This window comes from Gopherus flavomarginatus, chromosome 1 (genome assembly GCF_025201925.1).
Source record: "Gopherus flavomarginatus isolate rGopFla2 chromosome 1, rGopFla2.mat.asm, whole genome shotgun sequence".
NCBI lineage: Eukaryota > Metazoa > Chordata > Testudines > Testudinidae > Gopherus > Gopherus flavomarginatus.
In genome coordinates, this window is record NC_066617.1 from 367,528,833 (window position 1) to 367,553,305 (window position 24,473).

Sequence of the window (24,473 nt, forward strand, 5' to 3'; positions counted from 1 at the left end):
TGTGGTTTTGTGTATTTACATATGTATGAGTAGTGTGGAAAATGTAATCAACAGTCCCTGTCTGTGCTGTATTCTGATAATTCAGAGGTCGAAAGAAATGGCCTTATGTTAATTTATACAGCTAAGTAATGGTGATGGACGTCCTTCAAAGTCATCCTAATGACCTTCTGTTCCCTGAGGAATTTCAACTTGTCAAAAGACATGAAATTGGATAAACCATCCTTGGGTCCTGATTCTGTCATCTCAGATCTGCTTAGACTTCATCAGGGGAAGTTTGAGTTGCAAGACTGAGGTCCCAGTTATACTGGTACACCCTGAATATGAGATTTGGACATTGTAATCTGACCTGTGAACTGAATTCTAAAGGAACGTTTTGAAACTACGAAGCTCACCATCTCTGCAGTGAATCTGCACATCAATGAATTGAACTCATGTCTGGACGTATAGAAATATTTTAATCATACTCTCTTCTGTTTTTTACTAAAGTTTAGTTTAGTTAATGAGTGTCTGTTTTGTATCTCAGAAGTAAATCTGGCATTAGATAAGGCTCAGGGAAATGTTTCTCTGGAGAAAATTTCTGTGCAGAACTGTAACAGTGAAGGAAATGTTCCTGTGTCTTTTCGGGGTAATGACTTGCCCATGAAGGGAGCTATCCCAATCTCCAAGCAATTGTTCTTGAACAGCCATGTGTGCTGGAACAGGGGAAAGGATATTCCAAGTTGTTTGTCTGTAAAACGGGAATGTTTCTCCAGCTGAAGGTCCTTTCAGCTGAGTGTGACTCCCTCATTTGGGAGAGGTTAAGCACAGTTCTCCTCACCTTTGTTCTTACAAATAAGAAAATATCATTGATAACAACATTTCCCTACCCCTGAACTCAGTACGATGGTGATTTGTAACCCAGCGCCAGCCAAAGTAGATCACTTTGAGCAACACCACTATCTGCTGAGTATCTAGGAAGACTAGGTGTGTTGATGTAAATACCGTTTGCTTCTGAAGTATAGTCCACTCCCAGCTAGCTGTCAGGGGAACTCATTTAGCCCCTGCTTACAAAGGCTTATGCACCGAACAATATGGCAGGATCGCGTGCCATAGAAAAGGACTGGACTCATTGACTTAGATGGTGGCTTCCAGGCCTATTTGCCCATTTTGCATCACATCTGGAGCTCATGTGGAATTGCTTACCAACTCTGACCCTGCTGTGCATCCTGGGTGATGGATTTGCCCCTCCATAGATTCAGGAGAAAGCATGACCCAGCATTCTCATCTGGAAAAGGAATTGTTCTTGGGCTCCTCTTTAGTGATCTCAAAGGAGTTGAATTCCTGGGGTTCCTGGCAATCTCAGCATGCTGAGCTGCCAGCAGCCCCATCTCCAGCCACTAATTCCATATAGGAAGGATGATTCAGGGCTTAAAGTACTGTCCTGGGACTCAGAAGAACTGGCTTCAGTTCCAGGCTCTTCCACAGACTTCTTCTGTGATCTTGGCAACTCACTTAATCCTTCTGGGCCTCAACAATATCTCTTTTAATAGGGCTCAATTTGAAGTTACATCAGGGAACAAAAGATGCAGGCCATCCTTGCCAAATGGGGGACCTAATCTTGGGAAGCAGTGACTCTGAAAAAGACTTGCAGCTCAGTGGTGTGCAATGGCTGAAAAACCCAGTGTAATCCAGGAAGTGTAAGCAGGGGAATCTCAAGTAGGAGCAGAGATGATATTTTGCATGGGTATTTGGCACAGCTGGGAGCACTGCTGGAATATTGTGTCCTGTTCTATTGCCTACAGTTGGAGGAAGATGTGGATAAATTGAAGAGGAGTCAGAGAACAACCAAGAGAATGATGAAAGGATTAGAAAACCTGCTTGAGAGTGATCCACTGAAGAAGCTCAATTTATTTAGTTTAACATTAAGGGGTGTTATTGTTAAGGGGTGACGTGACCAAAGTCTGTAAGTACTTACATGAGGAGCAAACATTTAACAATGGGCTCTTCAGTCTAGCAGAGACATTTATAGCATGATCCAATGACTGGAAGATGAATCTAGACACATTCAGAAAGGATGTGGTTTTTTTAAGAATGAGGGTAATTGGAAAGAATTTATCAAGGACCGTGGTTGATTCTCCATCACTGACAACTGTTAAATCAAGGCAGGAGGTTGTTCCAATAGTTCTCCTCTAGGAGTTATTTCAGGGGTGGTCTCTGGCCCATGCTATACAGGCAGTCAGATGAGGTGATCACAGTGGTTCCTTCTGGTCTTGGAACCTTCCCAGTGGTGTTAATAACATTGCTCTACAGCATGGGGTGTTCTACTGATAAATATGTCAAAGATCAAGAGGTCCTCAGACGCTACAATAATCTGGGCCATAGATAAGTGCCTCTCCTACCCCCCAGCCCCGTCCTCACCCAGTGACCTCCTTGCAGGGGTCTGCAATGGTTCAGGGATGCTGCATCCCCTACTCCTCATTTTCCCCTTAGACGTCCACCCCCCTGTTCCTCGCCTTCTCCTGTGGCCCTTCCCCCTGTTCCTTCTCTTTACCTCAAGCGTGGTCCCCTTCCTGGTCGGAGCTGGATTGTGGTAAGAACTGGCGAGGGGGCCCAGGCCACTGTTGGGAGCCCCAGATTCTCCACCTTCAATTGTGGTGTGCCCTGATGGGTGGAAAGACAGGCTGGGGGCTGTTCTTGGGTCCTCTGACCCTCCTGCCCAGGGAAGGTGGAACATCAGGGCTGTCTGGACAGCTCTTACCACTGCAAGGCTCCAGCTTCCAGCCTGGGCAGAGTAAGGAATATGAGCGAAGTGATGGAGCAGATGGTGGTGCCTCAGGGGGAAGAATGGCCTCTCAGGGCTCCTGTATTAATCATGTTTCTGATATGATTCCGTCACAAGCACCTTTCTGAGGGTGTCGGAGAAGAGTGGGTGTCCGTGGTCCTTGAATAGCCTCTGACCACACATGGTGCCATGCTCATGGATCACCCAGTGCCAGGACTGCGACTGCAGGACAGCTTTGATCATGGCTCTGTAGCTTTTTTCATGGCATGTTGATTTTTAACCAGAGTCAGGAAAGTGACAGGCCAGGTCTAATGGGAAACAATAGCCGCATCCATTCTCTTTATTAACTGCATCAACAGGAATTCTGAAGTCAGAACAGCCAAGGACACGGCTTTTTATGGGCGAACATACCACCAGTACCCTGTCTCTCCAAAAACACAAGAACTTTGTTCATGAGACTGCCTCCCTTGGTCTCCTTCTCTCATTGCACTGTCTTCCCTCACCAGCGGGTCAGGACATCCATCTCCCATTGTGCCAGGGCTTAGACCTCATCTGAACCTCTCTACAAAGTGGAGATAAGTAGCTCATATAATCTCAGATGTAACGGTCCAGGATGGAATAGGTGGCTGTGGTCCGTGTTTTTTGTCTCTTAAGTCACCAGTGCCATAGCCAGGTGATGAACTGACCTGTCACTTGAAGAACACCTTGATTATCCTCACACGAAGGTGTTTGCTTTTCACGCTGTACACGATTGGATTCATCAGAGGCGGGACCAGTAGGTATACGTATCCCAGGAAAATCTGAAGCGAGTGAGAAGAGCTATTGCCGAATCTGTGTATCACAGGCAAGCCAAGCATTGGTGTGTAGAAAAGCAAGACAGCACTGAGGTGAGCGACACAAGTGTTCAGGACCCTGAGGGACTCCAAGTGGGATGTGATGCTACGCACTGCTCTGAGGATCATGACATAAGAGAGGCAGATGAGCAGCGAGTCTAACCCGACTGTTAAGAGTGCAATAGACAAGCCATAGATGCTGTTGACTGTGATATCTGAACAAGCTAACTTCATGACCTCTTGGTGCACACAGTAGGAATGGGAGAGGACATTAGCTCGACAGTACTGGAACTGTTTCAGGAGAAAGAGGAGTGGGAATATTAGGGCCACTGCCCTTAGCACACACACCAGTCCCATCTTGGCTATTTTTGGGAGGGTTAAGATGGATGTATATCTTAAAGGATTGCAGATCGCGACAAAGCGGTCAAAGGCCATCAACAAGAGCACAGACGATTCAATGTATGAAAGCGAGTGGATGAAAAACAGCTGAGCAAAACAGGCATTGAGGCTGATCTCCCTAGATTTAAACAAGAATATGCCCAGTATCGTTGGCATGGTGGTTACCGATAAGCCAAGGTCTGTGATGGCCAACATGGAAAGAAATATGTACATGGGCTCATGGAGGCTTGGATCTGTTTTTATAATGAACAGAATGACTGAATTTCCTACTATCGAAATAACATACATTAAGCAGAAAGGGATAGAGATCCAGAGATGGATGTCTTCCAGCCCAGGTATTCCGGTGAGAAGTAACACTGCAGAGTTGGATTTGGTGTCATTTGCAGCTGACATAATGTGATGGGCAGGTCCCAGGAGTTTTCAACTTTCCTTTCTGAAAGGAAAAAGAACAGGAAACTGGATTATATTTAACAAGACATCTTTCTGCTCTCAGTGCAAGTCTAGAGACTCCCAGGATCTCAAGGAAGATCATCAAAAACACAGTCTTAGATTTACACCACTGGTGGGAAGATAGGCACTGCCAGACTGGATAAGATCTGTGTTCCTTCTAGCCCAGTAGCCTGTTTCCGATGCTGGAGAAAAAGGGGGAAGAAGGCCTTCAATAGACAGCTATGAGATAACCTGCTTCCAGGGAAAGTTTCCTCCTGACACCCAGCGCTTACACATATTTTGTGGTGTAAATCAGGAAAGTTTAGAGCCCTTCCTATACTTTATTAAGAACAATCCTCACTACTGTAATTAGATTTTTCTGGTAACCCATATAAATACCCAGTTCGTCTACACCAGCGACACCATCACAGGACCTAACCAGATCAGCCACACCATCACTGGTTCATTCACCTGCACGTCCACCAATGTAATATACAGCATCATGTGCCAGCAATGCCCCTCTGCTATGTACATTGGCCAAACTGGACAATCCTTACGTAAGAGGATAAATGGACACAAGTCAGATATTAGGAATGGCAATATACAAAAACGTGTAGGAGAATATTTCAATCTCCCTGGCCACACAATAGCAGATTTAAAGGTAGCCATCCTGCAGCTAAAAAACTTCAGGACCAGAATCCAAAGAGAAACTGCTGAGCTTCAGTTCATCTGCAAATTTGACACCATCAGCTCAGGATTAAACAAAGACTGTGAATGGCTAGCCAACTACAAAAGCATTTTCTCCTCCCGTGGTGTTCACACCTCAACTTCTAGAAGAGGGCCTCATCCTCCCTGATTGAACTAACCTTGTTATTTCCATATTGATTCTTGTCTGCATATATATACCTGCCACTGGAAATTTCCACTACATGCATCCGAGGAAGTGAGTATTCACGCACGAAAGCGCATGCTTCAATATGTCTGTTAGTCTATAAGGTGCCACAGGACTCTTTGTCGCTTTTTACAGATCCAGACTAACACGGCGACCCCTCTGATATTTTGTCTACACTAGTATAAAGTCTTGTGTCATTGCAAGGTTTTTTTCGGAAGAGTTAAAGGAATTAAGTTACCAATTCAAAGCTAATAATGCCCATTGCCCGTAACACAAAGTCACATAATGTTGTACCAGGAAAGGGAAATGTCTTTACAGGTACTCAGCAACATTAAAAAAAAAATCCTCAGAGGGAAATCGGCTCGCAACACCAGGTAGCTGACGGAATTGTTCTGCCTCTGCACCTCAGCTCTATGCTGAAACACAGCCCTGTGTTCTCTCTTGACTTGTCTTGCACAGGGATTGCAGAGGGATTTTGTACATGATCCTGAATGTAAGTGTTAGAAACAGCTGCTCCTCAGTTACCTAATGACAGTATCATACAACTGTTCACTGAGCGAAGAGTTAATAGCACAAACCCATTGCAAACACTATTTGGAGTACTATTGAAATACTTTCGAAAGCAAAAGCCTTTATGCAGTAAAGATCCCACTGCTCCTTCCTGTAGAGATTCCAACAACTCTGATGCTGGTTTTTGATATACATGCATGTCATGAACCTTTTTGTTTTTAATATTGATATTACAATGAAAAGTTTTGGCATAACATTTACACATTTGTACTTTGACCCACACACGTAAATCCAGTCGTTCCCCGCTGATTGTCTTTCAGAGATGATTTGTCAGGCTAGAGTGGGACGTGAAATGTAGCATCTGTCATCTGGATTTCTTCAGAACCTGAAAAATTCCAGCGTCTCAGCCCTCAGTCAGTGGCTTGTCAGCAAACAAAAGTCTAGTGGCTCCTCTGTCCCTGGGTTAATAGCTGACTGGTTCTCCTCAGGTTCTGTTCTGTCAGTCTGTAGCCTGTACCCAGAGTGGTAATGGGCATTAGGATCAGTATATAAACTCTACATTCCCTGAGCTCTCACTCTCTAGTACATAGTAACCCCAGCACCTGTTACTCAGGCACGATGAGAGTTTGCAAGAAGTAGTTTTCAAAGTCAAATGCATGAGTATTCATGGGAATGGAACTTCATTTCCCATATGAAAGTCAGTCAGTCAATCTCTCTCCCCTCCCCCTCTTCCCTGTATTAATAAAATCTGCAGCACCCAGGATTGGCGCTGTGACTGCCACGGAGCTGAGCTGCCATAATGAATGTGTGTGATAACCCCAGTTCTGGGGATGTTTGCTGTATAGTTATATTGGGTTAACTCTTGGGATGTTTATGTTTTGGCTACATTAGGTGAAAGCAGTATGGCTCTTCCTATTTTAATAGCAGGCTGCTGGAAAACAAGCAGGAAGGGAAGTAATAGCTCAAGGAAAGCCATCGCTCAGGATGCACTTAAGGGAGGTTGAGAGACCACACTGGAGCTACAAGCAGGGAATTCCCTGTTCCTGGGCTCCAGCCATGTTACACAGCTTGTTTTGCCAGCGCTGGGAGTCTGTCCAGAGCTGGGGCAGCTGTTGCTGAGGCACTCTTCAGTCTGACACACGCAGGCACCTCTGGGGAAGACTCAAGGCCCTTGGCCTGCCTGGGTCCCTGTCAGATTGGGAGGTCTTGGGGTCAGAGATGTGTACAGACTGTTGTTTGAAAACCCTCTTATTCTCCCATGTTACACGTTCTTCCAGCTGTTTGATTAAACATTATTTTGGCTCAAGAAGGCTGGTCACTTGTCTCAACACATGCTCACTGGCACCTGCAGGGCAATCACAGTGCAGTAGCCCAGGGCCCAGTCTGAGGGTGGGAGCATCACAGGATTCCACCCCATGAGAGGGAAGGCAACGAGGCCTGACATGTGGCACTCAGAGACCAGAGAGGGGACAGAGATGCCGGTAGTCCTGTATCTCTGAGGGATATCTACAGGGCAGAAACGCTGGAGCCCTCAGTCATTCAGGAAACAGAAATATGCCCTATCGGACCTGTTACCACAGTGCAGCTGTGAATTCCTGAGTTCACAACCAAGACAAAGAACCAAACCTTTGCAAATGAATTTTCTGATTAAATTTCCAGGAGCAACTAAACATGAGATGACTTGGGAACTAACCTCTGATATTCCGTGGGGTCTCCTCTCACTCAGCCCCTGGCAGGATCGGCCTAGAGCACACAGCACCTCTAGAAATGGGACCCACTGAGAAATCCTGACTCAGTTAATAGGGGTTTAAACACTCCGAGCTCGCTCTGAATGTCAGATTTGTGTGTAGCTTGAATATCCCAACGTGGAGAACAGGTAGATGTGGGGGAGGGGTTCCCAAACCACCTGGTGCTCCTTGCCCTACAGCACCATCGCTGAGTCACCCCGACAGCCCACATCAGTCCCTTCTTGCACTGCAGAACTTCTGCAAACGGAAACAGCTTGCAGTCTTTACCCTTCACTTTACATTGTAAAGATACCAAAACCTGCCAGTGTACCCAAATCCTGCTAGAAGAGGAGCCGCTGACACCAGAGGTCTTCACACTGAAGGACGAGGAGTCATCCAGGAGGTTACATGGGCAGTGGGCAGTATCTGTTCAGACAGAAAAGCAGCTGTCTATATGAAGCATGTCTGCACATTTCCTTGGGGGCCACTTGGCCATCAGGGAACCTCTGCAGATTTGCTTTCTTTGTTCCAGCTTTAACTCTGATCAGAGCCAAAGGCAAACTGCAGGAGGCCAAATCACAGGGGACGTGTGGTATGAAATAGAATAATAATAATAATATAGGACCAGATTTCTCCCCGGCAGTGCCCTGTCCTGCACTACAAGCCCAGGCTGCAGGCCAGGGAAGGGAGAGTCCACAAGGCTCCATACAAGGAAATTTCCCTTGGATCAATCTGGGGGGGAGGTCTTTTCCCTTCTCCATGAAGAATGAAAAGAGGGATCCAGAGATCACCAAAGTTATGCACAGGTCTCAGAGATCCATTTGTAGCTTGGCTCACCCACCCAGAATCTCTGAGCCTCCACAACTGCTCTAGGATGCTCCCCGGCTTCCTGCTAGCACAGGTTCATCAGAGATGTGCTACCAGGGCCTGTCACAGTAGCCACTGCCTGCAGAATCTGTTGAAGGGGCCTTGTACAGGGTGGGGGTGGGGATGCACAGAGATGGGAAGTCTGTCTGTCTGTGTAATGGCCTTCTCTTACAGTGACAGTCTGAGGCCTGGTTCTTCGGCTAAGCAGCGGAGGCAGCCATAAGCTGGGAAGTGTATGGTCACATCCTCACATTCCAATCTAGTCACATTGAAATAAGATGCTGTTGGGCTATTAGGAATACAATCCTGCTCTGATCTTCCTATCACCTCCAGAGAAAGGGTAGAACCTAGAAGATATAAAAGGAAACTTAGTTTGATAGCATCCTGTCTGGGAAGAACTCACTTATCAATAGACACAGCTGGAAAACCCTTATATCTGTATAGATATAATTGTAAAATCCTCATTTCTGTATTGTTTTGTATGTTTATTTGCATGGTCTCTGTCTGGTTCTGTGATTGTTTCTGGCTGCTGTATAATTAATTTTGTTGAGTGTAAACCAATTAAGGTGCTGGAATATAATTGGTTAAATAACCATGTTACAATATGTTAGGATTGGTTAGTTAAATTTCAGTAAAATGATTGGTTAAGGTATAGCTAAGGAGAACTCAACTTTTACTATATAGTCTGCAGTCAATCAGGAAGGGGGGTGGGAATTGGGATCATGTTTTGCTAAAGGGGGAAATGGGAACAAGGGATGGGAACAGAAACAAGGACACAGACAAGGCTCTGTGGGGTCAGAGCTGGGAAGGGGGACACTAAGAAACTGGAATCATGCTTGCTGGAAGTTCACCCCAATAAACATTGAATTGTTTGCGCCTTTGAACGTCGGGTATTGTTGCTCTCTGTTCATGCGAGAAGGACCAGGGAAGTGAGAAGGTGAAGGGATAAGCCCCCTAACAAATACCCCAGCCCTAGACTGGGCAGGAGATTTTGACCTTCCCATTCCCACAGTGCAGCCATAGACTCAGTCAGTGCAACTTTCATTTAAGTAACAAGGAAGCGGCTAAAAAAGGGACTGTCTCTGCCAAAATGGAACATATGGTCACCCTACTCTTGATATCTGCTAGGGTGGCTACACCAGCTCTATTTAAAAGGGATCCCCTGGAAAAGGCTTGTCTGCAGAAGCCCATCACCCAGAGAAACAATTTAAGAACAGAAGAATGGCCATATTGATTCAGATCAATGGGCCATCTAGCCCAATGTCCTGTTTTCTGACTTTGGTCAGTGCAGATGCTTCAGAGGGAATTATCAGAAAAGCACAATATCATGTCCTCCATCCTATGTCATCTGTACCCATCTTCTGACATTCAGAGTTTTAAAGACATCCAGAGAATGTAGTTGAGACTGTGATCATCTTGGCTAATAGCCACTGGTGTACCTATCCTCCATGAATTTACTAGGGTTGCTTTTGACTGCTGCTGCACATTGATTGTATGTTTTCAGAGAACTATCCACAATGCTGCCAATATCTCTTTCTTGAGTGGTAGCAGCTAATTTAGACCCCATCATTGTATATGTATAGTTGGGATTATGTTTTCCACTGTGCATTACTTTGCACTTATCAACCCTGAATTTCATCTGTCATTTTGTTCCCAGTCACCTAGTTTTGTGAGATCTGTTTGTAACACCTCTTAATTTACTTTACACTTAAGTATTGTGACAAAGTTCCTCCTCTACCTTGGTGGGTCCTTGTCATAAACAGATCGCTAAGGGTTAATGTTCTTTTACCTGTAAAGGGTTAACAAAGGGAACCAAAGACCTGACCAGAGGCCCAATCAGGAAACAAGACTTTTTCAAATTTGGGTGGAGGGAAGTTCTGGGTGTGAGTTCTTTGTTCTTTGTTTTGGTTTGGTGACCCTCTCTGGCTCTGAGAGTGATCTTTCTATCTCCAGGCTTTCTAATCTTCTGTTTCCAAGTTGTAAGTACAAGGAGAGTAAGACAATAGGTTTATATTGTTTTTTTGTATTTACATGTGTGTAGTTGCTGGAATGTTTTAAATTGTATTCTTTTTGGATAAGGTTGTTTATTCATTTTTCCTTTAAGCAATTGACCCTGTATATTGTTACCTTGATATAGAGACCAGTTTTATGTCTTTTTCTTTCTTTTTATATAAAGCTTTCTTTTTAAGACCTGTTAGAGTGTTTTTCACTGGTTAAAACTAAGAAACGAAGGGAGGGGGAAAATCTCTTTGTGTTAGATTTACTAAGCCTGACTTGGCGTACCCTCTGGGTGAGGGAGGAGAGAGATTGGATCTCTCGGTACTTGTGTTTCAAGGACTTGAAGCAGGGAATCTCCCAGAGTACCCAGGGCGGGGAAATCTGGGAAGAGGTAAAGAGGGTGGAATCCCTTTGTTTAGATTCATGGAGCTTGAATCTGTATATCTCTCCAGGAACCTAGGGAGGGAACACCTGGAGGGGAAGAGGGAGAAGGGAAGTGGGTTATTTCCCTTTGTGGTGAGACTCAGGGCATCTGAGTCTTGGGGGTTCCCCAGGGAAGGTTTTGGGGAGACCAGAATGAGCCAGACTCTGGAATTTTTCTGGCTGGTGGCAGCGATATCAGATCCAAGCTGGTAATTAAGTTTGAAGGTTTCATGCTAGTTTCTCATGTTCTGAACTCTAAGGTTCAGATCTGAGTAGGACAGTTATGACAGTCCTGCACTTATTGGCAGATTTGCTCACCTCAGTGAATTCCCCACAGTTTGGGTCAACTTCTCCTGTGTCTGATCAGGAGTTGGGAGGTTTGGGGGGAACCCAGGCCCGCCCTCTACTCCGGGTTCCAACCCAGGGCCCTGTGGATTGCAGCTGTCTTTAGTGCCTCCTGTAACAGCTGCATGACGGTTACAACTTCCTGGGCTATTTCCCCATGGCCTCCTCCAAACACCTTCTTTATGATCACCACAGGATCTTCCTCCTGGTGTCTGATAACGCTTGTACTTCTTAGTTCTCCAGCAGCACACCCTCTCACTCTCAGCTCCTTGTGCCTCTTGCTCCCAGCTCCTCACACGTATTTCCTCTCCTCTGGCTTCCCCCGGCCTGACTGGAGTGAGCTCCTTTTTAAACCCAGGTGCCCTGATTAACCTGTCTTGATTGACTGCAGGTGTTCTAATCAGCCTGTCTGCTTTAATTGGTTCTAGCAAGTTCCTGATTACTCTAAAGTGCAGCCCCTACTCTGGTCACTCAGGGAGCAGAAAACTACTCATCCAGTTACCAGCATATTTGCCCTCTACCAGACTCCTGTACTCCACTGCTTTAGGTCTGTCACAATAGATTAAGTAATTTTGTCTTGTCTACACATTTTGCCACATCACAATTTACCCCTTTTTCCAGACAATTATGAATATGTTGAATAGCACTGGTCCCACTACAGATCCCAGGAGGACCCTGCAATTTACTTCTCTCCCTTCTGAGAACTGACCATTTATTGCTATCCTTTATTTCCTGTCTTGTAACCAGCTACTGATCCAGGAGAGAACCTTCCTCATTCTCCCAGGACTGCTTATTTTGCTTAAGAGCGTTTAGTGAGGGACCTTCTCAATGACTTTCTGAAAGTCCAAGTAGAGTATATCCACTGGATCTCCCTTGCCTGCATTTTTGTTGACCCATTCAAAGAATTTGAATACATTGGTGAAGTATGATTTTCCTTTGAAAAGCTGTGTTGATTCTTCCCCAACAAAATGTGTCCATCTATGTGTCTGATAATGCTATTTTTTCCTATAATTTCAACCAATTTGCCTGGTACTCCAGTTGGGCTTACTGGCTTGTATTGCTAGGATCGCCTCTGGTGCCTTTTTTGAAAATCAGCATCACAATTTGTATGTGCTAGTTGGATGGTATAGAGGCTGATTTAAACCATAGATTACATACCACGGTTAGTAATTCTGCAGTTTGATATTTGAGTTCCTTCAGAACTCTTGGGTGAATCCCATTTGATCCTAGTAACTTATTACTGTAAAATGTAGGAGTTTGTTCCAAAACTTACTCTACTTATGCCTCAATGTGGGGTAGTTTCTCAGATCTGTCACCTAAAAACAATGGAGGATAATCAGAGTGTTCGTCAAGTGAAGGGTCAGTTCAACACCTGGCTTCAGCTCTCATGACAAGGGAGACGAAATATATGGACCACACCCACCTGTTCCATCGTGGGCCCTTCCATCCTAGACGACATATGCTACTGATCCTTTCAGAGTAGAGATAGATTCTGATGGGGTCAAAGGCCAAGAGCAGTGGGAGAGGGGCTGGTGAGGATGGACAGGGTACTGGGGGAAGGAGACCAAGGCAGGCAGCTGCGTGATTCATGAGTGCTGAACAAGCTGTGGATAGGGGCTATTCAAGGGTAGCAGTAACCCATCCTTTCCCTATGCCCTCAGCCAGTTACTAGTGACTGAGTCATGCCAGAGACACAATTAATGCAGGAGGCCCAGGAGAAGCCATTCAGGCAGCCCCGTTGATGGCTCTGCACACTGAAGACCTGCTGAGCCCACTCCCCACCGAGGCAGAATGTGTGAATGAGGGTCTGACATATAGAAGTGCTGGCAAGAGACTCAGGCCCAGATTCCCTCTGCAGCCCCTCCGCTTATGCTGCCCCAGCAATCCAAAGGGGTGAAAATGGGTCTTTGCTCCCCCACAAAGGCATGTCTTGCTCCGATCCCAGCCCAGCCCGTTCAGTGTAGAGTGACTACCTAGTCAAAACGCAAAAGCGGGACACATGCAGGAGCTCCATCCACTCTGTGTCCCCTTCCCTGCCGCCTCCATGGCCCTTCCCTGGACCCTCTTCTACCCCCTGTAGCCCCAACCCCTGCTACTCAACTTCCCTTGAGCCCCGCCTCCTTGCCAGGCTTGAAGCTGGAGCTGGGCTGTGGTAAGTGTTACTCAGGGAGCCAGGATACTCCATCTGCCCTGAGTGAGGGGATAAGGGGCATGAGACCAGCCCCCAGCCCATATTCCCACCCCCTATGGCATGCAACAAAGGGAAGATGGCATGTCCGGGGCTCCCCACAGCAGGCTGGCCTTCTTGGGGAGCTCTTAAAATAGCTTGGTTCTGCCCTTGCTGGTGGCCAGGATCTTGGGAGAAGAGGAGGAGCAGGGGGCCAGGCCTCAGGGGAAAAGATGGGATGCGGTGGGGCCTCAGGGACAAAGGGGGAGCAGGGGATGTGGCAAGCCTGAGACAATGCTGATCTCAGCAAGTAGGACAGTGAGGGTCCCAAATAAAGGAAGAGGAGGGTAATAAGAGACCTGGTGTTTTGGAGAACACTGAATTAATGGGACCACACAAAGGGGGCTCTTGTTCAATAGGAAGATATTAGCCAGGGTAGGAGTGAGTTGTGTCTGAGTCACTCTTGCTAGCCAGATTTATCACTGCATTTCCAGAAACTTCTGGAATTGGGTGTGGTAGTTTTGGATATGCTCCAATAGGTTCCCCCTTGCTGGGGTCAGACTCCATCAGGGTGAGTAATCAGGGCAGCTGCTTTGCAAAGGGCCACCTGCTCTGTGTGAATTGGGAGAAGCTGAGCCAAGGAGCGAAAAGCAGGCTGTTTCCCCTGACTGAGGCATTTTGCAGCAGGTTCGTGATATTTGTTAACCCTCTAAGAGCGAAGCATGGGCAGGGTTAAGTAAAGCAAGGCGAAACTGGAAGGGAAAAATAGTTTCTTCACTTTTTAATTGCATTCTTTGAACCTTATTTTGATTTGAGCTGAACTGTTTGGGTTAAGTTGCCCCAACCAGTATGATTTACCAACTTTTCTTTCCATGTAGTAATGGGAAAAGAGTCATTTATGTTTTGCCATTCTCAGCTTTGTATTTTCTTGTGCCTGGAGTTTTGGTTATCTATATACTTAAGTGAGTGATTGGTAAAGCTGTTACCTGTCTGGCGAGAGAGAGATTCCTACAGGCAAGGGGAAGAAAGATGCTCTTTTAGACTCGGTAGACTGTCTAGATTTGGTGACCAAAGGCTCTCACTGAGACTCAGGTGAACTCAGTCTAAGCTTTTGGGAACTCTCAGTTTCTTCTCACTGTGTTTCTGTGGGGACTGAAGTGTTCAGATTTTAATCTGTTGTATTTATTTATGTTTATGTCTAACAGTGAAGATAACGTCTGTGGATTATAAAATAGCCATGTCATGCTGTAAAAAATAGATTATTTCTTTCTTTATCATAAAATTTTCCTTTCTTTACCTCCTTTTGGGCCTTGAAAATGAGTAGGTTCAATCTTTGCTGAAAATCCTGAGAGACTGAACTTCGTGTCTCCAGCTGCTTTCTATGGGAGTTATTTTTTAAGACACTGGAGAAGGGCAATGAAGTGAACTCTAGCCCACCCAGAGGTTACCCAGGACCTTAGAAGGAAGTTCAGAGGGCCTGCAGCACTACATCAGGCCCCAAGGGGGCACTCTGGGGTAACACATCTGAAGGGATGTGGCCAGCGTGTGTTGTGCTGTTGGAAGCCATTACCAATGGGTGGAGGTCAGCCCAGCCCCCAGGCTGCTCTAAACTCCGCTGTGGCAGGGGGCAAACAGGCCAGCGAATCAAACCCCTGTAACTGGACCCTTGCCATCTGCACTCTTTGCAGCATGGGGAGTTCTGCTGGCACAGCAGAGTACTCGGGGATGACAATGCAGGGTAGGTAGTGGATTTCTAAGGGGAGTTTTGGAGTGTAAAGGAGACACTGGGAGTTTCAGCACAGTCACCAGACCGGTGCTTGTGAGCCCTTGAGGCTGAATGGGTCTAACTTTCAAACTATAGAGCACCAGCCACGAGGGCCTCATCTTAGACTATGTGGCTGGGAGAAAGCAGTCAGAGGGCAAAGGTCAGCTCCACGCCATGGCCCTGTAACACAGACATGGCTGAGCAGTACGGTGACTGTGCCCAGGCTCACACAGGTTTCAACAAATGCTGCTTCAATAAGAAAGGGGCAGACGGATGGGAAGATGCTCAGACACACAGGAAAAGTAGGCTGAGTCTCAAGGGCAACCTGGCTTTCCAAAAGAATGTAATTTGCTCCAGTTCCATCATGTATCTCCAGAGCAAAGCCTGTCTAACTTAGCTTGTCATGATACGTGAGAAAGATGACAGCTGCCTGTTAATGTAAAACCATTTTCTCCAATGCGTTGTGGTTTTTTGCTAATAAACCTATTTGTTTTAAGGAGGGTGGGGTGACAGTATAGCTTTTTTCACGTGTACCCGAAAGGAAGAAACTGAGGTGTCCAGTTGGACCTGCTTAACCATAATTGATTAGCATAGAGGGGACGTTGTCGCACTCTTCGAGCAGGATACAATTGGGAGATTCCCCTGACGTAGGAGAAGACGTAGTTTAAGGAGTAAAGAGACCATATATCCCTAGGGGCGTTGGATGAGGCAGTGGGGGGCAGTCAATAGCGGGGTTCTGCGGGCGGTCAGGGGACAGGGAGAAGGGGTGGTTGAATGGGGCAGGGTTCCTGGGAGGGGCATCAGGAATGAGAGGAGGGGTTGGATGTGACGTCAGGGAGCAGTCAGGGGCAGAGTTTCTGGGGACAGTCAGGGACAAGGAGCCAGGGGGGATGGATGGGGCAGGAGTCCCGGGGGGCCATCAGGGAACGGGGGGATTGGTTGGGGCAGGAGTCCCGGGGGGGCAGATAAGCCGTGACTCCCTCCCATAACTGGCCCTCCATACAATTTCCAAAACCCAATGCGGCCCTCAGGCAAAAAAAGTTTGCACGCCCCTTATTTAGAAGGAGGGGTGGGGACCCAGAGAGACAATAAACTCCTGCCTTGTGCCAAAGCTATAAAAGGTGGTTGGAGCAGGACAAAGAGGTGGCCAGTCATGAGAAAGTCCCTGCTTAACACCTAAGATGTCTGCTGGAACTAGCAAGAACTTACTGGGGAAAGGATTGAGTCCAGACTAGGAAGGAGACTAGTCTGTGAAAGAAGCTTATTGGACCATCTGTGAGGGTGAGAGGTTACCTGTAATCAGTTTCTTAATGTCTTAGACTTGCATGTGTTTGTCATTTATTTTGTTTGGTAACTTTTTTTCCACTTAAATCCTACTTTTTATATTTAATAAAATGACTTTTGTTTATTAGTGAACCCAGAGTAAGTGATTAATACGTGGGGGAGCAAACAGCTCTGCATATCTCTCCATCAGTGTTATAGGGGGTGGACAATTTACGAGTTTACCCTGTATAACTTTATTCAGATTAAAATGGATTTATTTGGGGTTTGGAATACATTAGGAGCTGGGTTTCTGGGTGCTGGATTCAGATAACCTGCTAAGGTGTTTTAACTTCAAGCCTGCAGCTTTGAGGGTGTGATCCAGACTCTGGGTCTGTGTTTGCAGCAGGCTAGTATGTCTGCCTCAACAAGGCAGGTTTCTGGACGTGCCAAGCTGGCAGGGAAAATGGACTCTCAGATAATTTCAACACATCATGTGACAGTCCCAAGGGGATCTCTGTGACCCAACCTGTCACACTCCCCCCTGCATCAGCAGAGTTTAGAGCAGCCGGGGGGTTGAGTTGACTTCTACCCAGAGGTAACAGCTTGCAAGAGCACAGCCCACTCTAGATGAGTGTCACCCCAGAGTGCCCGCTTGGTGACTGAGATAGCCCTGCAGGAACCCTGCCCTTCCCTCTAAGGGCCTTGCAATGACTTACTCTCAGCCTGGAATATTTAAGACCCCTCTTTGTGAAGTCACATTAATTCAGTATCCTCCAAAACACAGATTCTCCTACCCTAGAGCCTCATCCTCCTCCTTTACTCAGGCCCCCGTTCCCCCTACCACACACACACACACACACACACACACACACACACACACACACACACACACACACACACACACACACAGAGATTGCTGGAGTTGGAGTTGGTTCAGGCTTGCCACATCCACTACCCCATCTCTTTCCAGAAGGCCTTACCCCTTATTGCTCCCCTTTCCCTGATGCTCCAGCCCCCAGCCATGTCAGAGCTAGATTGTGATAAGAGCTGCTCAGAGGGCTCAGGAAACTCTGGGGAGCCCTAGACACTCCACTTTTCCTGGATTTTAGGTTCTGGGGGGAGGGGACAGAGGCTGAGGGGTCCCCTTGGGTCTCGCAGTGAATTTCCCAGGACAGGTGGAGAGTTTGGGGCTCCTCAGAGTGGCTCTGGATCCCTGGGCAACTCTCACCATGGCCTAGCTCTGACTTCTGGTCTGAATAGGGTGTGAAACCTTCACCAGTGAGGAGGACCAGGGAGTTGGGTGTTGAGTGAAGAGATGGGGCAGGGGGAGGGGTCCTAGTGGGAAGAGGGAGAGTAGGGGGTGGGGCATTAAGCGGAAAGTAGAGAGGCAGCGGGGATGGTGCTCCTGCATGTGTCCCACTTTTGCCTTTTGAAAAGATGGTCAGCTGACACTGAACGGGCTGGGCTGGGACTGGAGTGAGACATGCCTCTGCGGGGGAGTTGAAGACGGTTTCCAACCATTTTCATTGCAGCACAAATGGATGGCGGGAGAAGAGAATCTGGGCTGGAGGCTCCATGTGTCAGACCCTCACTCGCACACGCAGCTCTGCTCTGCCTCAGTGCGGAGGGGGCTCAGCACATGTGTGGTTTGCAGAGCCATCAACAGAGCCGGGGGATGGGGGCAAGTTGCCTAAATAGCTTCTCCTGGGTAGCCTCCATTCATCATGTGTCTGACGTGACTCAATCACACGCACCTGGCTGAGGAGGTAGGGGAAGGATGGGTGACCATTCCCTTTCAATAGCCCCGTCCACAGCTCGTGCAGTGCTCATAGATCAAGCTGCACCCAGAGAGCTCGGGAAGTGCCAGAACTGTGACTACAGAATAGCTCTGCAGCTTTTTTAATGGCCCCTAGATATTTAACCAAAGACACTGGGACATTGACAGTCAGGTGGAATGGGAAACAACACTCACATCCCTTCTCTTTACTGAGTGTATCGGCAGGAATTCTGAGGTCAGAGCAGCCACCGATCCAGATGTTTATGGGCAAACATGCAACCAGTCCCCTGGCTCTTCACTGACACAGTCCCTTTGTAAATTCTGCTGCTGCCTTGGTCTCTTTCTCCCAGTGCACCATCCTCCCTCATCAGGCCCTGTCCCATTGCTCCAGGCCTTAGACCTTTTCTGAACTTCTCTCTACAGAGTTTAGATTAGTAGTTCATGTCTTCTTGGGGGTAAGGTTGGAATAGGTGCCCTCGCCATGGGCCATGTTTTTCATGTCTCATGTGACCAGCGGCAGAACCAGCTGATGAACTGACCCTTCACTTTTTGAATGCCCTGATTATCCTTGCATGAAGGTGTTTGCTTTTCAATCTGTACACAATTGGGTTCATCATGGGCGGGACCAGCAGGTAGACATAGCCCATGAGAATCTGAAGCCAGGGAGAAGAGCTATTCCCGAATCTCTATACTACAGACAAGCCAGTCCTTGGTATGAAGAAGAGGAGGACAGCACAGAAGTGGGAGACACAGGTGCTCAGTGCCCTGACGCACTCCGCATGGGAGGCAATGCTCAGCACTGTTTTCAGAATCATTACATAAGATAGGAGGATGAGCAACGAGTCCAACATCGCTGTGGAGACTGTGACAAAAAAGCCATAGATGCTGCTGACTCTAATATCCGAACAAGCCATCTTAATGATCTCTTGGTTCAAGCAGTAGGAACGGGAGAGGACATTGTCTTGACAGTATTGGGAACGTTTCAGGAGAAAGGGCAGTGGGAACAGTACGGCGACCCCTCTTAGCACACACACCAGTCCCATCTTGGCTATTCTTGGCAGGGTAAAGATGGAAGCATATCTCAGTGGGTGAGAGATGGCGATGAAGTGGTTAAAGGCCATCAACAAGAGCACAGAGGATTCAGTGTATGAAAGCGAGTAGATGAAGAGCAGCTGGGCAAAACAGGCATCAAGGCTGATCTCCCTAGCATTAAACAAGAATGTGCCCAATGTTGTTGGCATGCTGGCTATTGATAAACCAAGGTCTGTGACTGCCAACATGGAAAGGAAAATGTACATGGGCTCATGGAGGCCTGTATCTGTTCTTATAATGAACAGAATGACTGAATTTCCTACTACAGAAATAACATACACTAAGCAGAAGGGGATAGAGATCCAGAGATGGACGTCTTCCTGCCAGGTATCCCGGTGAGAAGGAACACTGCAGAGTTGAATTTGGTGTCATTGACAGCTGACATCATGTACTGGGAGGTCCGATAGTTTTGAACCTTTCCTCCTGAAAGGAAAAGCAACAGGAGACTAGATGATATTTAACAAGACATCTTTCTGCTCTCATTGTATTTCTAGAGAGTCCCAGGAGCTCAAGGAAGATCAGCAAAAACATAATCTTGGATTTACACTGCATATAAGAAGATAGGCACTCCCAGACTGGATCAGACCTGGAGTCCATTTAGCCCAGTATCCACTGGCCCATTTGATATGCTTCAAAGAAAGCCAAATGAAGTCCTGCAATAGAAAGCTATGAGATAACCTGTTCCCAGGGAATGTTTTCCTCTGACACCCATTATTTATTCATATTTTGTACTGTACATGAGGAAGGTTATATATATATATATATATATATATATATATATATATATATATATATATATATATATATATATTTTATTTTCTCCACTCCTGAGAGTCCAAATTATGTCTCTGACTCTTTTCAGCAAATAGGATAAATTCTCAGGGTCAGGTTCTGATTTTAATAACAATGGCTTCAACTGCGTCACTCCAGATTTATATGAGTAAATTCAATCAGAACCAGGCTCTATTAACTTTCCCTTATCAAGTGCTCCCAGTGATACACTCTGACCCCCAAGAATCTCTCCAAAAGAATCTGAAGTGCTTTTCCTGGCCAGCGTTGACTGAATCCAGAGAGTTCAATCATTAAAGACAGGATATTGGGTTAGATCATTGGAAGACAGGATACTGGGCTAGATGGACTTTTGGCCTGACCCGGTATGGCCGATCTTATGTTCTCACTGTAAGTTTTAGAAAGAGCTTCTGGTCAGTTTCTCGGAGACATGATTATACTACTGTTCACTAAACAAAGAATTAATTGTCCAAACCCATTGCAAACAATATGTGGAATAGTATCAGGGGGTAGCCATGTTAGTCTGTATCCACAAAAACAACGAGGAGTCCGGTGGCACCTTAAAGACTAAGAGATTTATTTGGGCATAAGCTTTTGTGGGTAAAAAAAACGACTTCTTCAGGTGCATCCTCGTTTGAGTATGTGGAATACTTCTCAAATATTTTCTAAAGCAAAAGTCATAACATTTACACTTCTGTACTTTAGCACACACGTCAACCCATTCTTTCCCCTTTGATCTTCTTTCAGAGATGATTTCTCAGGTTAGGATGGGACTTCAAATGCAACATCCGTCATCTGGATTTCTTCAGAACCTGAAAAGATCACAGCATCTCAGCCCTCAGTCAATGACCTGTCAGCAAACAAAAGTCTAGTAGCTCCTCTGTCCCTGGGTTAATAACTGACTGGTTCTCCTCAGGTTGTGTTCTGTCAGTCTGTAGCCTCTCTCTGTACTGGTAACAGGCATTGGGGTCAGGATACGAAATATTCATTCCATGGGCTCTCACTCTCTAATACAGTGTTTTTGAACCTCTTTTCATTTGGAGGGCCCTAATAAATTTTGAATGGAGGTAGACATAGTCTGAAGATCCCCAGTGGCCATTACTAGTAGTAATACAGTAGTGTATTACTAATGTACTAGTGTACACTAGTACGTAGAAACCACAACAGAACACAACACCACAACACCTGTTATTCAGTCACAAATAGGGATTGCAGGAAGTACATTTCAAAGTCAGATGCCTGTGAAACTTCATTACCCATGTGAAAATAACGAGGAGTCCTTGTGGCACTTTAGAGGCTAACAAATTTATTTAACTAACAACTCCTTGTTGTTTTTGCTAATACAGACTAACACGGCTGCCACTCTGAAACCTGTCACATGAAAACAGTCTATTGCTCTCTGACTGTTTCTGTCCAGTATTGATAAAATCCATACAACCCAGAAACGGCATTGGGACAGACATGGGCCTGAGCTGCCATAAAGAATGTGTCTGTTAAACCCAATTCTTGCGATGTTTGCTATAGAGCTACATTTGGTTAACTATTGGGATGTTTACTTGCTGGATATATTGGGTTAAAATGGCTCATTTTAGTTTAATAGCAGGCTGCTGCAAAATAAGCAGGAAGACAAGGAACAACTTAAGAAAAGCCACCACCCTTATATAAAATACACATTTTAATTTTAATTACTATAGTACAAAAAACTTGCTTCCAAAGTCTTCCTGTCCTCTCTGTCCACTTCTTTCACCCTCCACCCCCCTGTTGAAGGGACGTTAGCCCTTAAAGGGACATCACCCCTTTCCTTTCAGATGGCTGGACAAAAGTTTCCCTTTCTTTACTTCTGATTATTTAATGAGCTAGTTTTAAAAGAACCCTCCAGCAGAATCAGTACCTTAGTAAGATATGAAATGCTTCGTTATGCCTAAAATCTGTGGAAACATATCTTTTTGAAGTAGGTGAAATTTCATAAACATGTCTGTTGTCATGGAGATCACACACATTAAATTAGCGTTCCCTTTTTCGAAAAGCAATGAATATTATTATGAAAACACTAAACCTTTGTGATTGATTAATTTAAAATAATGTCTGCCTTTCAGTGAGTTAAATATGTAGCAATCTGTAATGATTACTTTATGAAGGCTTAAGAGTACCTGAGTTCTGAAGAAGTGAGGTTTTTCACCCATGAAAACTAGGTTCAAATAAATCTGTTAGTCCTTATCGTGCCAACGGACTCCTTGTTGTTTTCATTTAAAATATAAAATCAGCTCGCAATACTGATTAAGAAAATGTAAAACAGAGAAGAGCTGCATCATGTATTCCATAATATTTAATGTATTCAGCAGGACAGCTGATTTGCTCTTACCTCAATGTTTTTGTAAATAAATCTGTGACAAACTTCAGGATATGTCAACATACCTGTGACTGACATTTTTTATGCCTAAATTTAGTGCTCTTAATTAGGTACCTTCTGCATGTCCAGTTTTCACCTTCTGGCATGCAGTGGAAAACATATCCATTTTCTTTAAAAAACAAACAAACCTCTTCGGCAATATCTTTCTAGTGTCATTTGCTTCATTCAGGGATTTGGCTGGAATGGGGTCAACAGGGAGTGAGAGGGAAGAAAGGAGAGGAGGGAGACAGTGGGGAGGAGTGGAACCTGGACAGAATTGAGTGAGGTTTGGGGCGGAGCAGGGGTGGGGTATGGGCGGGGTTACAGGCAGAAAAGGTTGGCTGGGGCGCTAACCACCCCAAGGGGCAGCGTCATCCACCACCCATGGCAACAGGTAAGAGCGGGTCGGCTCCCACACACCCAGCGCATGCTGTAGTGTCCTAAGGCAGGGGCCGTATTTACAGCACCGAATGCGCCGGTGCTGCGCATTCTGTGTGAGGCAGAGTGTACGGGGGTCTGTGTGGGGAGTTGTGACTCTCTGCCACTGTGAGGTGGGCCGAGTGGTTCGGTATCCTTGCTGCTTCATGCCTTTCCCCTCCACAGGCTGCGATGGCAGGCTGCCGTTGGGCATAGGGCACCAGTTTAATAATACTGCAGAAGGACCCATAAATCCTAAGGATGGCCCTGCTGGTTACCGGGGTTAGATTCACTGGCCTGTTCTCCTGCTGACTCAGCAAAGTTTAGAGCAGCCTGGGGGCTGGGCTGATCTGCACCTGATGGTAATGGTTTGCAAGAGCACAGCTCAGTGTAGCCAAGGCCTTGTGGACAAGTGCTGCCCCAGAGTGCCACCTTGTGGCCTGAGGTAGCATTGCAGGCACCCTGCCCTTCCCTCTAAGGTCCTTGCAATGACACTCTCAGCCTGGGATACCTGAAACAAGAGCCCCCTTTGCGGGGTCACATTCATTCAGTCATCTCCAAAACACAGACTCTCCTACCCTCCGACCCCATCCTCCTCCTTTACTCAGGAGACCCCCACCCTCCTGCTTACTGGGGTCTGTCTTGTTCCAGGCTTGCTGCAGCCTCACTGGCTTCTCCCCACCTGGCACCCATGATATCTCAGTCCCTTTCCCAGGGCTGAGCGAGGGCAGCTGTCCATCCCCTGCTGGTGTCGCCCATGTTTCTCGAGAGGATGCAGCCTGCCTGCTCTTCTGGGGCTCCTCTTGTTTCGCATGGAGTGAAGCTTCTATCAGCTCCAAAAGGCACAGGAATCTTAAAGGGCCACACCCTGAATCAGGGGTTCACTGACACCCTCAATCACTCCAACAACAAAAAGGGCATACTCCCCAACACATCTCCTCCAATGGCCACTCAATTAGGGTGGCCCACCCATCCTGAATTGGGCAGGAGAGTCCGAAAATACAGACTTGAAGTCCCAGTGTGGGCTGAAAGACTCCCGAACAGCATTTGTCCTGAATTCCCTGTGGTGCCAATCCACACTGCTCATGGACAGAGCCACCCTTTTCACTGTTGGGGGACTGAGGTCCTTAGCCGCCACTCATGATGAGGCCCCACCCTGCTCCTCTTTTCCCCAAGGCCACATACCCTGAACGGAGCAGGTGGAGGTTCTGGGGTTCCCCAAAGTGACACTTGCTCCCTGGGTTTCTTTTACCACAGCCTGGCTCTGACATCCGGCCTGGTCACTGGGTGGGGCTTTGGGGAAGAGAAGGAGCAGGAGGTGGGAGTTCAGGGGGAAGAAGAGGGCCAGGGGTCAGGCCATGCAGGGGGTGAGGCTCCTGAATGTGTCTTGCTTGTTCCTTTTGAGAAGGTGACCAACCTACACTGAATGGGCTGGACTGGGATAGGAGATCTCTCTGACTCTGCTGGGGAGCTGAGGCCCTTTTCTACCCGTTGGCATTGCTGGGGCAGCAGAAATGGAGGGGAGGGCAATATGGGCCTGAGTATCTCCCCAGGACTCCTGTGCGTCAGACCCTCACAGAGAGCCATCTCTGCTCTGCTTCCGTGTGGAGTGGGCTCAACAGTTGTGCTG

General features: G+C 46.7%; 1 protein-coding gene, 1 long non-coding RNA gene and 1 pseudogene across 2 annotated transcripts in view; 1 reads left to right on the plus strand and 2 right to left on the minus strand.

Annotated features, from left to right (window-relative positions):
- Positions 1–24,473, plus strand: part of LOC127040170 (uncharacterized) — a 159,138-nt gene that overhangs the window by 52,188 nt on the left and 82,477 nt on the right. The window lies entirely within an intron of this gene.
- On the minus strand, positions 3,451–4,419 carry LOC127036986 (olfactory receptor 51G2-like). Its single transcript, XM_050928315.1, has one exon. The coding sequence runs from the start codon at positions 4,384–4,386 to the stop codon at positions 3,451–3,453; it is 936 nt and encodes a 311-aa protein (XP_050784272.1). The 5' UTR covers positions 4,387–4,419.
- Positions 18,699–19,636, minus strand: LOC127056961 (olfactory receptor 51G2-like; annotated as a pseudogene).

What these genes read in the sequence shown, in the direction of transcription:
- LOC127036986 (XM_050928315.1), bottom strand. Translation starts at nt 4,386, where the DNA reads ATGTCAGCTGCAAATGACACCAAATCCAACTCTGCAGTGTTACTTCTC.